We start from the raw sequence: 13,270 nt of genomic DNA, 5'->3' as shown, positions 1-13,270 counted from the left end.
TATATTTAATTGTTCTAAAATACAGAAATGATATACAATAAGACACTTGAGCAGCTAAGATAAGATTCAGTTAAAAGTCTCCAGAGACAGTAAGGAACTTAATTTTCTCATGTGACAAGAAACTCTATGATGAGGCAGTCCCAGAGCTGATAAATTCAGAGCCCTACCAGAGTTGATGGGACCCATATATTTGCTTATTTATTTCCTCACCTTAAAACTCTGCCATTCTTGTGGAATTGGCCTGCCCTCCTAGGCTGACTTTCCCACAGTCCCAAAATGGCAGCAGCAGTTCCAAGAGTCATAGGAAGAAACGTTCCTGGCTGTGTTTTCTTTATAAGCTTGTCTTACTGATCAGAATGGCATCCCGTGCGCACAGCTAACCAGGTACGTGGTAAGAGGAGTAAGATCAATCACTGTGATTAATTAAGGCCAATGAAGATTTACCTCCTGAGCAGGGAGGGGGTGCAGAGGGGCACCCTGAAGGACACATGTACGTATTTGGAGAGAGGAAAACAGGTCAGGGCTCTGTCAGCAAGAAAGGAGTAGGGGTGACGTGGCCATTAGGTAAACAGCCAGCAATTCCCCACAGTAGGACATTTATATTTTATTACTCAGTTTCTTTGGTTGCAGTTTATAAATACAGTAATAAGTGATGCTTATTAAGTGCTTTTGTGTGCTAGGAACAAGAAAGGCACTTTTGAGCATTTATAGAAAAACTCACTCAGTTTTTACAACTCTATAAAAAATGTATCAGGATGACCGTTTCAGCCATGAGGAAACTGCAGTGCCACAAGGTTAAGTCTTTTGCCCCAGGTCAAAGCACTGGTGGTAGAAGGTCTTGCCTGGTTTTGTCCTGCACACTAGAGAAGTAGGTGCTTCTCAGCAGAAAGGACCCTTCCTTTGTCCTTTAGTGGCTGAACATCAGGCCAGGTCTCTGTGTCTTGGGTAGAGGAGAAGCTCACCAAAGATAGGATCAGTCAGGCCCTTTGAAACTTCTGCATGATCTAAGCTAAGCAGCTATCAATTGCTTTATTGTGAATTTCTGTTGAAATTCTAGTTTCAACCTGATGGCTATAGTTCCTTAAGGCAGGTGGCATAGCTTTGAATCTATCTTTCTCCCTTTTGCTACAACAAAAATGCCATCAACTGGGTTCTTACAGTTCTGGGAATCTGGGAGTCCAAAACCTAGGCTCTGGCAGGTACAATGTCTGGTGAGGGCCTGCTTTCTGCTTGGGGTGGTGCCCTTTTGCTGTGTCCTCACAGAGCAGAAGGGACAACAGGGTGCCTTTCGGGGTCATCTTTATAAGGTCACTGATCCTGTTCATGAGGACTCTCCCTTCATGACCACCTCCCAGAGACTCTACCTCCTGATAACATCACCCTGGAGGCTAGGATTTCAACCTGAGTATTTCGGAGGGACACAAATATTCAGTCTGTGACATCCCCACTCCATGACAGTAGGACATCAGATACACCAACTATTTATTGAGAGAATGAAAAAGTGAAGTCATAGTACCAAATTATCTGGCATGATGAGGCTTTCCACTTTGCCTTTAGGAGCTTGTTTTTGCTCCTCACCTGTAAGATAAAAAAAACCTGACCATGCAAGAACAGGAGAGCTGTTCCCAGCCTCCACAGATCAATTGTGGAACACAGTGCCACAGATGACAAAGGCAGGCATGAGTTTCAGAAGCTCCCACAGTCAGAGTCCCCATGCGTGAGCTCAGGTCCCTGCTGCTTCCTTTGTCACAGTGGTGTGTGCGTCTTCGGCCAGCCCCAACCTGCTCCCCACTACCCCCACCCATGCACTGCCTGCTCCAGAGAAGTGGGCGGTGCTTCTTTTGGATGAAGGTGGCTCTCGCATGAAAGGGCTCTGAATGATGTTTCTGCCCCTGGTGTCATTTTTGTTTTCTGTGAAGATTCATCACTCCCCAATGACTTACTACAAAAGCTGTAAGATCTTGGCTAACCTTGAATTTAGTGTCATAATTGTTACATTTTAATGACCATCTGAAATGTCTGTGGCTAAAGTTTTCCATTTGTATCCCTAGTCTTCTATCAATGATGCTGCAGATTTCAAAGTAGTAGCTGATGCCATGAAAGTCATTGGCTTCACACCTGCGGAGATTCAAACGGTGTATAAAATTCTGGCTTCTATTCTTCACCTGGTGAGTGGGGACACCTTACAGAGGTATTGCCTCCCTGTGGAGACAGGATGCTCTTTCAGAAGAGTTCATTTTTCCTCTGTAGACTTAAAATGTAACTTAGGTAGAGAAAATTTCTGCCATGTTTTAAAGAAATTTTGTGTCAGTAGTTCTCGCCATCATTTTATATATCATGAATGATTTTCCAAGCCATTGTAGGTTGTGAGACTATAGCTTTCAGTTAGTTGTTTTATTGGTACGCCAGACTGAACTGGTTTGTGTCAAGGATGAAGGAATTACCAGTGATGTGACTGCCAACACTATAAATAAAGCCTTTGGCAAAGAATAAGGCCCTAGTGGCATAGGGTCATCGATTATTAGGACTGGCACACAGATCATTTTGTTTCACAAGGTGGGAGATTGGCCCTCAGGGTGGCTGGACTGAGTAAAGGCACAGCCAGCTCATAGCTGCCAGCGCTGCGCACCACGCAGCCTGGCTTACTGGTCCAGTTAATTTCCACTACACCACACTGAACTCAGAAGAACTAAAGAACCATGTGTCAGATTTCCTTCCTTACTATTTATATAATTAGAGATGTTTAAACTATAATGACCATGTAACCTTACAATAAATAAGTGATGATGTGAATTCAAATCTGGAATAAAAATTATTTTTCACTTTAATGTAGTGAGATCTAACTGTAAATGAATCAGAACTGTGCAGGACCTATAATGAAAACTTTATACAGCAAAATAAAAAATGTTCCTGAAAAGGAAGCCTTTATATTTTAAATTGCATTCACTCTTTGAACTAGTTTATACACACAGCACAGCAGTACCCTTCATAATCCAAGCAGAATTTTTGTCCTTAAGTTGACATAATGGCAATAAAATTACCTGGAACAATAAGCACTTAAGATGATCAGATAAATAGGACTAGCAGCCTGGAGCAAGTAGGAAGAAGAGACATGACTGGTTGACCAAATTTAAAATGGCACCAAAAGTGATCCTACTTTAAAATCCACCATGTTAGTGGATGTGCTGGACACTGAGTAGATGGCTAAGAAGTATTTATGGCTGTGGAATATGAACAGACTCAGAAATTTTGGGGAATTTATTATATAATAGAGGTGATATTTCAAATCAGGAGGGATAAACGAGAGTATTATGTGAAATTCGAGCAGCTAACCAACCATCTGGACAAATAAGGTTAGAGTCTTACTTTGTACCACATGCCAAAATAAATTCTAGGTGAATTACAAGCTTAAATGTAAGAAAACATTAAATACTCATGAAACATTTGGAGTAGGAATGGTTGTGAGAAACCCTAAAGCAAAGGTTCATAAATTTGACTAGAGCAATGTCATACCTGTGTTCATCAGAAACACTCTCAGCAAATAAAAATAGGTAAAAGTCTGGAGAAGAGGGAAAAACAAGTGAAGTGTTAGGCTCTTGTCTGTGAGAGATGTATGTAATATATTTAGGAAAATAGGAACTGCAAACAGGGTCGCTCGGATTATGTTCCGTTATGAATTCTCTCTCGGATCTGTCTCGGAATGTCATCGGACATGATGTTTTGCTTTTCCACTCTTGGTATAGGGAAATCTAAAATTTGTAGTGGATGGCGACACGCCTTTCATTGAAAATAGCAAGCTCGTGTCCATCATCGCAGAGTTGCTGTCAACCAAGACGGACATGGTGGAGAAGGCCCTCCTGTACCGGACCGTGGCCACCGGGCGAGACATCATCGACAAGCAGCACACAGAGCAAGAGGCCAGCTACGGCAGGGACGCCTTTGCCAAGGTGTGGTTGCAGCCCACGCAGTCGGCTGGCCTTGAGCTTCCACGCTGTCGCAGTGAAGTTCTCTGAGGGGTGTTCAGATGTTCCTGGACCAGGTCAAGGCTATTCGAAACTGTGATGACACATTTCGGTCATTCGCAGTCTCGTTCAGACCCCCTGGTTGTGAGCCGCCTTGCCAGAGACATTCTGAGAAAAACAGACGCCAGTGACACTTCTTCTCAGGCCCCCTTGTGGTCATGCTGCTTCCCTCGCTCACAAATGCTTTGCAGAGTTGTCTCCAAGCTGACTGGCTGCATTCTGAGTCTTTTAGCAGCTGTGTGGAGTGGTGACACCAGAATTTATTAACCGTCCACCTCTGGAGTCATTCACCTTGCTTCTCTTTTTGCCGCTGCAGAAAATGCTACAAACTCTTGAGCATTCTTCTAGTCCAGTGCCTTTATTTCACTTGGATGGGCCCCCAAGAATGAGCTGGCGGGGCCAGAGAGTATACTGATTTTAAACTTTAAATTTACAGATGTCATGCACAGTAGTAATTCATGGTTAATTTTTATTACTAGTGTGTTTGGACATCTTTTCATAATTTTATTTTTTTAACATTTATTTATTTGTGCATACAGAACCTCTGGGTACAGGCCAGAGGTACAGGGGCAATGAGAGGACTCATCAGAGACAGAGTGGGGAGCAGAAAAGGCAGATTGATGAAGTACACTGCTGAGGGGAGCAGTGGGCGGGCCAGGAGAGGTCTGCTGTGCCATGTGGTCACCTCCTGGGCAGGGATCTACTCATGCTGAAGTGGCTTTAGATTCGCAGTGCTGTGCTTTAACCCACTGCACCACCAGGGAGGGCCCTATTCTCAATTTTAAGTGCTTAGACCTTACACCCTTCATTACCTGCGTGGCAGGTGTGTTTATTTTCCCTGAGCATAACATTTTTATTGTTGGTTGATTAGATTGTTACACATCCCATTTCTTACTCTTGTCTCAGGTTTGCTTTTTGGTCTTCAGTGACATTCGAATTTATCCAAGTCCAATGGAGAGTGCTTGGAGAATTTTAAATAGGGGCAGGAACATCAAGATTAAAAATTTAAAACATCCACTCTGGCCCTAGTACAGGGACTCTCATAGGGGACATAGGGCAAGAGAGTAGAAGCAAGGAGAACTCTTAAGAGGATATTTCAGTTATCTGGTAATTGAAATTAGGAGAGAAATGATGGAAGCTATGATTAGAAAGGTAACAGTGGAAATGGGGAAAAGAGGATTAGTTGAGATGGATGATATTTGGATAATAAAATCCACAGGAGCTCTTAGGGGAAACGAGGATAGGCCCTTAATCTGGTTTCACTCCCACCTACCCCTTCTGTCTTATTTCATACCATATTCCAGCCTCCTCTTGAGTGCATTAGTCTTTCAGGCCTTACATTATTACATTATTTTCATCCCTTTTATCCTCTAACACTCTGTACCTTTTTTCCTACCCTCTTGCCTGATTAACTCTTAGGCATCCTCCTAAAGCCTCAGCTTACTTTCTCAGGGAAGCTTCCCCTGACCCCTCTGAACACTGAAAAGATTAAAGTCACCTCAGAACACATGCACCTCACAATTAGTAATTTCTGTGTGTTTGATTTTTTCCCCCTTTTCCCTACTCTGTAAGCTCCTTGGAGAATGAAGCCATGTTTGTGTTTACTTAATATTGTTTATCTAACCAACTATGTGTAGCTAATACTCAACAAATATTTATTCACTGAGTAAGTATAGTTCTAAGTTTCTGATGCCATTTAGTCCTGGTTAAAAGTAGGCCAGGAACAAAAGTGGACGATGGAAGATTAAGAGCCCTAACTGGACTCCAGTTTGAGATGGTAGGGAGACACCTAAGGGTGTGTCAGGTGGGCAATGAGGAATATGAGTCTGAACTCAGAGGAGAGGTCTGTATTGGGGTAATTCTTCAGGGAATGCTATCAGGTTACTATTTAGTATTGGACAGTATGTCTCAGGAGGTGTCAGAGTGAAGAAATGAGCGCCAGCAGGTTCTCCAGCTATGAGAAGTCAGATGGAGGCAGGTGGGTCACCCCAATAAAAGTCACCAAGAAGTAGCAGGTGGCAGAATTAGGAGAGGGTTACAACAGCTTGCTATCATGAATCGCATAAAGAAGAACTTCATGAGGAAAGAGTTGGAAACTAGTTTGAGCAAAGCTGAATTTCCAAGGTAGATGTCCACATTGAGGAACAAGACAGTGTGTAGCAATATTGGGGTCTCTGACAAACCATCTCAGTGGAGCAGAGGATGATAAGAGAATACTGAACAGTTGGGGAGCAGAGAGGGTTGAAATATGAGACGCTGTGTATAGGTGGACACGGCGGGTGGCTAGAGGGAGGCCACAGGGAAGGGCTTTCTAAAGCCTGGTGTGGTAGAGCATGTGATACCAGGATGTGCAGGTGTTGGCGCCTTTCTCCAGGTGTGTCTTGGCATGTGCACCCTTGTGCACTGGGTTTGTGCTTCATAGAACCGATAGAGCTTAAATGGAGCACACATATTCATCCATAGGTTCCCCACTTTATATAGTTGATGAAATTAACAATTCAGCAATGAATTAAACTGAAAGAGGAAGGAGGCAAATTATTGCCATCGCTGGACACGAAGCAGAAACATACCTGGGGAATGTTGTTGGAATGATGTTGGCCTGCAGTGTGTGTAGTAACGTACAGTAATCTAAAAATCCCAACTGTTTACTTCAGTCTTGCGTACCTCACATAGTTATTTTAACAGATGGTTTGCATTTCTAATTCTTCTGCTTAGGGTAATAACAGCTATGCTAAGCAGTAAGGAAAAGATAGATAGGAATTTAAAACTTCTCTCGCCAATCTAAACAGAGACTTCATTCCCAAATGAGCAAAAATTTACGATGTTATTTTCTTCACAGGCAATATACGAGCGCCTATTTTGTTGGATTGTTACCCGCATCAATGATATTATTGAGGTCAAGAATTACAACACCACCATCCATGGGAAAAACACTGTTATTGGTGTCCTAGATATCTATGGCTTTGAAATCTTCGACAACAACAGGTAAACTAAATAAGATACTTAAAGCCCCAGTATTTGTTTTTGTTATTTCTTTAAGCCTAATCTATTCCCTTTTCTTTCAGCTTTGAACAATTCTGCATCAATTACTGCAATGAGAAACTGCAACAGCTATTTATACAGCTGGTTCTGAAGCAGGAACAAGAGGAATACCAGCGGGAAGGAATCCCTTGGAAGCACGTGAGTAGGTCTGGTGGGAAATGTCTCCATGTGGTTCGTGTCTTATTGAGAACATCAAGTGTTAACATTTTAATTTTTTTATATACCCTTCTTGGGTGCTCGAAGCATCTGACTTTCCTTTCAATGTAAATAGAATTTTTTTTCAGGACTGTATGTGGGGTTTCTGTAATTAGAAAGGTGCCCTTGTTAGTGCCCAGAAAATGCTGAGTTATAATCAGCAATCTTAACATTTCCATGTGTGGGTTTTCTGGTTCATTCTGTCAGTGTTGAGCATCCTTCTGGAAGATCTTCAGAGTAGCAGCTTCTGCGTTAAATTGACTGAGCTTTGCTTCCAGAGTCAGTTTGTTCTCCCTCTTGTTTTTTTCTTTTTTCTCCTCTTCTTCTTCTGTGTAAAATAAATGGTGTCTTTATTGTCTTCAGTTAATTTTCATATCCTCTGGTACCCATTCGTGAAAACACCTGTCTTCTGTTTTTATATTCTTATTTATCTGTGACACAGTACAGATGTCGCATCTCTCCTGGTTCTCTGTGAATTGTTTGCTCTCATTCAGAAAAAGGAGGCAGTGGTGTATTAAATCACTTCCTTGCGTCAAATTGCATCTTTGCTTTCCACTATGTGTTAAATATTAGAATAACAAAAACAAATTTTTTGCTGTATTATTGCAAATAAAAAATTTTAAAATTTCAAGTATATTCTTACAAGTAAACCAAAGGTTGCATTACTACTTTATAATTGATTACCTATAATTTTGATTTAAATGGTGAACAACTCCTACAGCACATTAAGATGTATTTAATTAAACATACATGCCGTTTTCTTAAAATGAATCTATTGTATAATATACAATTATAACCGAAGCTTAAATTTTTTTGCAGCAAATAATTACAAAACGTGTGTTCAGATGTAACCCAGAGATTCTGACCAAAAATAGTCTAACAATCAGAATATCAAATTCCACAGGCATAGTTGATAAAGGGAAAAATCAACTATAGCAAACTATTCCAAACATCTGAAAAAGGGATAAAAAAACAAAAAAAAATGCAAAAAAATTCTTAGTGAAATAAACCAAGAAATATGTGTCCTAGAGGAAATAGAAGCCAAGATAATAGTTACAAGACTATATGCCAAGGCCCCCAAATTAGATAGAATCTGGGCAAGTATTTCCTTTAAATGCCTCAGACTTCTGAATATAGTATCTAATTATTTTTGTTAATTTCTCATGGAAAATTTTGAACATACATAAGAGCGGAGGCAACAATACAAAAAAACCACTGACATCAATAGTTGTCCGTGACTTACGGTCTTCTGTACCCTACTCATCCACCCCCAGGTTTACTGCAAAGCAATCTCAGACACTGTATTGTTTCATCTCTAAGTACTCCACTGCTTTTACTTTTAAAGAATAAAGAACTTTGCAGAAACATTAACACCACTATCACATTGAAAATATATATATATCAGTAATTAATGTTACCAAATATACATCCATTCAGTGTTCACATTTTAATATTTCCTCAATTGTCTTACAGCTTTTTTATTTTCACAATTTGATTATGGTTTCAAATCAGAAACCATAATCAGGTTGGTTAGTAGGTTTCTTGCCTATGTGTAGATTTTTCTCTTCCATCTGTCTCTTTTTCTCTTGTAATCTTTTGTTGAAAAGAACAAATCATTTGCTCTGTAGAGTTTCCTACAGCCTGGATTTTGTTGTCAGATTCCTGAGATGTCATCTAATGCAGAAGAGGTTCCTTGTGTGTTCTGTATATTGGCTGTTAGACTTGGAGTCCTGACTGGATTCGGGATCAGTATTTTTTTTTTGTCAGTCTGTTTCATAGGTGGTATGTGAACTGACACGTTAGCCTCATCAGGTTAATAACGTTCAATCGCCTCTTTAATGGTTCACTTTTTAAGACTTTTAGCACTGTACTTTCTAAGTCCTTTTTAGCTATATATTGACGCAAGCAGAACACTGCTCAGTGAGGGAGTGAGGCCTAATGCGATCCACCCTACCACGTCTCTCCTTGCCGCTATAATCCAAAGAAATCTGCTGGGAATGCCAGTTTGCTGAAAGAAACTGGTTTGAAAACCACTACTTCAAGTAATATTTGAAGCCACATTAGCTTCCAAATTAAAAGTTACTAGATTCTTCAGCAAAAATTAGTGGCTTTTAGTAATACAATTAGAATTTTAGGAAACTTCATTCTTTTGTGCTTAGGACAAAAATCGTAGTGCTCTCTCCCTAATTAGAAATGTGTCCATGTTCACAGTAAAGGTAAACGTTCAGACCAGGTCTTCCCCACCCCTGTACTACTCACATCTTGGGTGATAGTAAGTTCTTTGCTGTGGGAGTCTGTGCTCTGTTGATGCTGATCCCTGGCCTCCACCCACTGCATGCCAGTAACTCTAGTCTCGAGGATCAAAGTTTGTCTGCAGACATTGCCAAGTACCCCAGTAGGGGTTGGGAGGAGCACAGTCGGCTTCTGTGAATCGCTGATTTAGGCAAAACAGAAAAGTATTAAAAAGAATGTAAAAGCCACCCAGTTTGCAGACATCAGCCCATGGAAAGAGAAGTTGGAAGGCGAGGTATGAAGCTGAAAGCCACAAACAAACAACTGGCCTGGCTCGTTGAATGTTAAAGAGCATGGGACTGGAATATGCAAGCACTTTAATAGCCTGTTATGAGGGTCTAGGTCTTACAGAAGGCAAGGGAGACAACTCTCAGTTTAGGTATCTGTATAAATCTACATGCATTTCATGTCTAAGTGAGATGGGGTTCATCAGCACATAGGATTCTATGTATAATAATTTGCCCATATTTAGATGCTATACAGCTTTCCTGAGTCTGGCTAGTGTGTGTTCTCTGTGTGAGTGCTGATTTTGTGCTGCTAGTCACCAGAATAAACAGGTGTGGAAGAGCAATTTTGTACCCTGTGTATATTGAAATTGCTTTTTAAAAGCCTGAAATTACAACTTCATCCAGTTCATGGAAATAAAAGAAAAGCTTGTTATCTGTTTTAGATACATACATCTCAGAATTAAATGTTTTATATTGTACCCCAACAAATTTCAAAACTCTGTTAGATTCATATATGCTTTTTTAACTTTGGAGAAAGTGAAGAAGATGCTCTGTTGGATGTGAGTCATCTAGACCATTTTACTAAAAATGCAAGTTCTATATAATAACTTAATCTCATTATGTTATATATCAGGTAGTAGTTGAAGGTGGTTGTTCAGTGAAATCTGGATCATGTGGCTAATGGTAAACAGATTGGGGGTGCCGAGAGTATGAAGCAGTAGGGCTAGGTGCAAGATTTAGAGACAATTAAAACAGGCATCAGTAATAGTATAAATGTCTACTTTACCATTTTTTGTCCTAGTTACACTCATCTATGTCAAATGTATCATGATACAAAGTTAACAAAGAAATTTAAAAATTAACATGCTCACTTTAGTGTCAGACCTTACGGATGACACTTACCACGTAGCTTACTGACCCTGATCTATATGGGGACATTGGCGTCTCACTGCCTGCACCTGCTTTCTACAGATCGATTACTTCAACAATCAGATCATTGTGGACCTGGTGGAGCAGCAGCACAAGGGCATCATCCCCATCCTCGATGACGCCTGCATGAACGTCGGCAAAGTGACCGATGAAATGTTCCTCGAAGCACTTAACAGTAAATTGGCCAAGCACGGTCATTTCTCTAGCCGAAAGGTAATGTGTTTAATGAGAACAACTTATTTGATCTGTCAGAGTCTCCTCATTATGTGGCCAAATAAAATGACTTCATGTGGTGGACTAAAAGTGTCACTCACCTAGGAAGAAAGGCCATCATTATCTATGAAAGTATTTATTCAGTGGGTAAATTTTGCCTCTCCGGTTTATAGGACAAGGTTGATAAAAGTCATAATATCCAGGAGAGGGAGCTCCAGACTATTCAGTTTGCTGGACATAGGAAAAGTGAACATGATTCTTCAGAAAGCATGATGTCATTTATAACCAATAGGTACAAGGTCCTTGTTCATGTGCTGGAATTTTGCTGCTGCATCTGATAATGCTGTTCCTGAAACAGCTTTTGTCCTTGACTTTTTACTGTTTTCCTCAGTTATAAAATGTAGTTTGTGTGGTCTGCCATAGTGCTTCAGATTCTCTGACTTTCTCAAAAACAAAGAAATTCTAGCTGTAATTTCTGTTATAATGAAACTCCTTTCTGAAATGAATAGGTAGCCCTTTCACTCTCTATTTCACATTAAAAGTGTCTCATTTCTGTAATAATTGGCAGCGGTGTGGTGCTTAATCTCAAAAGGTAGGTAGGCGATCAGTGTATGATGCCTTGCTTGTAAAATGTTTACCATTTTCCCCAGGAGGGACACGTCATCCCCAAATGCTCCCCACAATGTCAGTTTGTCCAGCAACTTTAAGCTGAAGAACGCAGGTCTCATGATTCTTCATTCCATGAAAGGAGCCTGTTTCATAATCCACATTTATATATGAGGCACGTCATTTTATAGTGCAAGTAACTCTTTTAAATTCATTTAAATTCATCCCATTTGAGATTACGTGATCTGAATAGTAAGATTCTACCATTAACTAGATAGCCTGCTTATGCTGAAGTGTTCAAGTTAACCTGTATACCCCTAAATCATGCATAGTATTGTAATTAAACATTACATCAATAAAAAATATAGTTTCAAGAAAGAAACAGATTACTGATTGATACTTATTTTAAACCAGTTTAATTCTAAAATATTCTGGTTGGTCTATTTCTGAGGGTTGGGGTAACTTACTGCGGGTTAGCCTTCAGATACTGCCCTTGACCTTTGACTGAGTATTCTGGCTAGAATTATAATACAAGTTTTTAATAAAAGCCTGCCATTTTTAAGGTACAGGATGAGCATAGGAGATAGGATCGTGAGCAGAGTAGAAGCAACCCTGAGTCATTTAATGATGGTTGTAAAGGCAGTGCAGTAAAGACATGTCCTATGTTGAAAATAATGTCCTTTATAATCACAATTCAGATTTTGGTGTCTGGCTTAGTTAGCATTGTGCCTACCAGGTGTTTGTAAAATTGAGTTGAATTGGTCACAATCACACCAAATAGATCTTATGGGACATTGAATTTTAAATTCAAATGTGCAAGATTTTACTTCCTTGAAACAAATAACTGAATTTCACACCCCTTGGCCACTCATAACCCTGAATTAAATTTATCAACCAAATATTTAAAAATCCTTCTTCAGGTAGCAACTGAACATAGTAATACGTTAAAGTGGTTGTTACAATGTAATACAACATGCTGGACAGTAACTTCACCTATGGAGATGGATTTTTTTCTTTTTAACTTTTTTTTAATGTGGGAGCCTAAGTTTCCCAGATTCTCAGATAGGTGGCTCTGGGGTGATGATTATTCCCCAAACTAGTACTGCAATGGGAATTTTTTTTTAAATAATACAGTAGGTTTTTTTACATAATTTTGTGCCTTTTTCTATCTCAGTTGTAATCCCTGTGGGCTTCCCGTCACCAAATCTACTTTGTGCCATCACCATAGTCCAGTGCATTCCCCCCAACTCCCATCATTGGTCTCATTCCCCACTCCACTCCCATAAAATGTCTCTGGTATATAGCTGTTTCTTCTTATTATTATTTTCTCCCCTGGTCCTTTATACTTCTACTATGAATGAAACCATCATTGTTTTTCCTTTTCTTTCTGGCTAACTTTACTAAACATGATCTTTTCCAGCTCCATCCATGTTGCTGCAAAAGGCATGTGCTTATTTTTTTTATTGCTGAGTAATATTCCACTGTGTATATGTATACACATCTTTTTAATCCAGTCATCTACTTTTGGGCATTCCATGTCTTTCCAATTATAAATAAAGCAGCAATAAATACGGGGGTGCAGGTGTCTATTTTTTTTTAAAGACTTATTTATTTGTGCATACAGAACTGGGATACAGGCCAGAGGCTCAGGGGTGGTGAGAGGCCTCACCAGAGACAGAGTGGGGAGCAGAACAGGCAGATCTACGAAGTACACTGCTGAGGGGAGCAGCGGGCGGGTCAGGA

At 40.1% G+C, this 13,270-nt stretch overlaps 1 protein-coding gene across 1 annotated transcript in view; it reads left to right on the top strand.

The window, feature by feature from the left end:
• MYO1D (myosin ID) overlaps window positions 1–13,270 on the top strand; it is a 307,276-nt gene that overhangs the window by 97,619 nt on the left and 196,387 nt on the right. Inside the window, exons 7-11 of the mRNA XM_004684893.2 lie at window positions 2,052–2,168; window positions 3,744–3,947; window positions 6,862–7,007; window positions 7,088–7,202; window positions 10,751–10,921. Coding sequence (XP_004684950.1) covers window positions 2,052–2,168; window positions 3,744–3,947; window positions 6,862–7,007; window positions 7,088–7,202; window positions 10,751–10,921 — 753 coding nt within the window. The remainder of the gene's footprint in view (window positions 1–2,051; window positions 2,169–3,743; window positions 3,948–6,861; window positions 7,008–7,087; window positions 7,203–10,750; window positions 10,922–13,270) is intronic.

This window comes from Condylura cristata, unplaced genomic scaffold (assembly GCF_000260355.1).
Source record: "Condylura cristata isolate star-nosed mole 26May11 unplaced genomic scaffold, ConCri1.0 scaffold00017, whole genome shotgun sequence".
Classification (NCBI taxonomy): Eukaryota; Metazoa; Chordata; class Mammalia; order Eulipotyphla; family Talpidae; genus Condylura; species Condylura cristata.
Note: the sequence above shows the minus strand (reverse complement) of the source record. Positions and strands in the feature narration are given on the sequence as shown.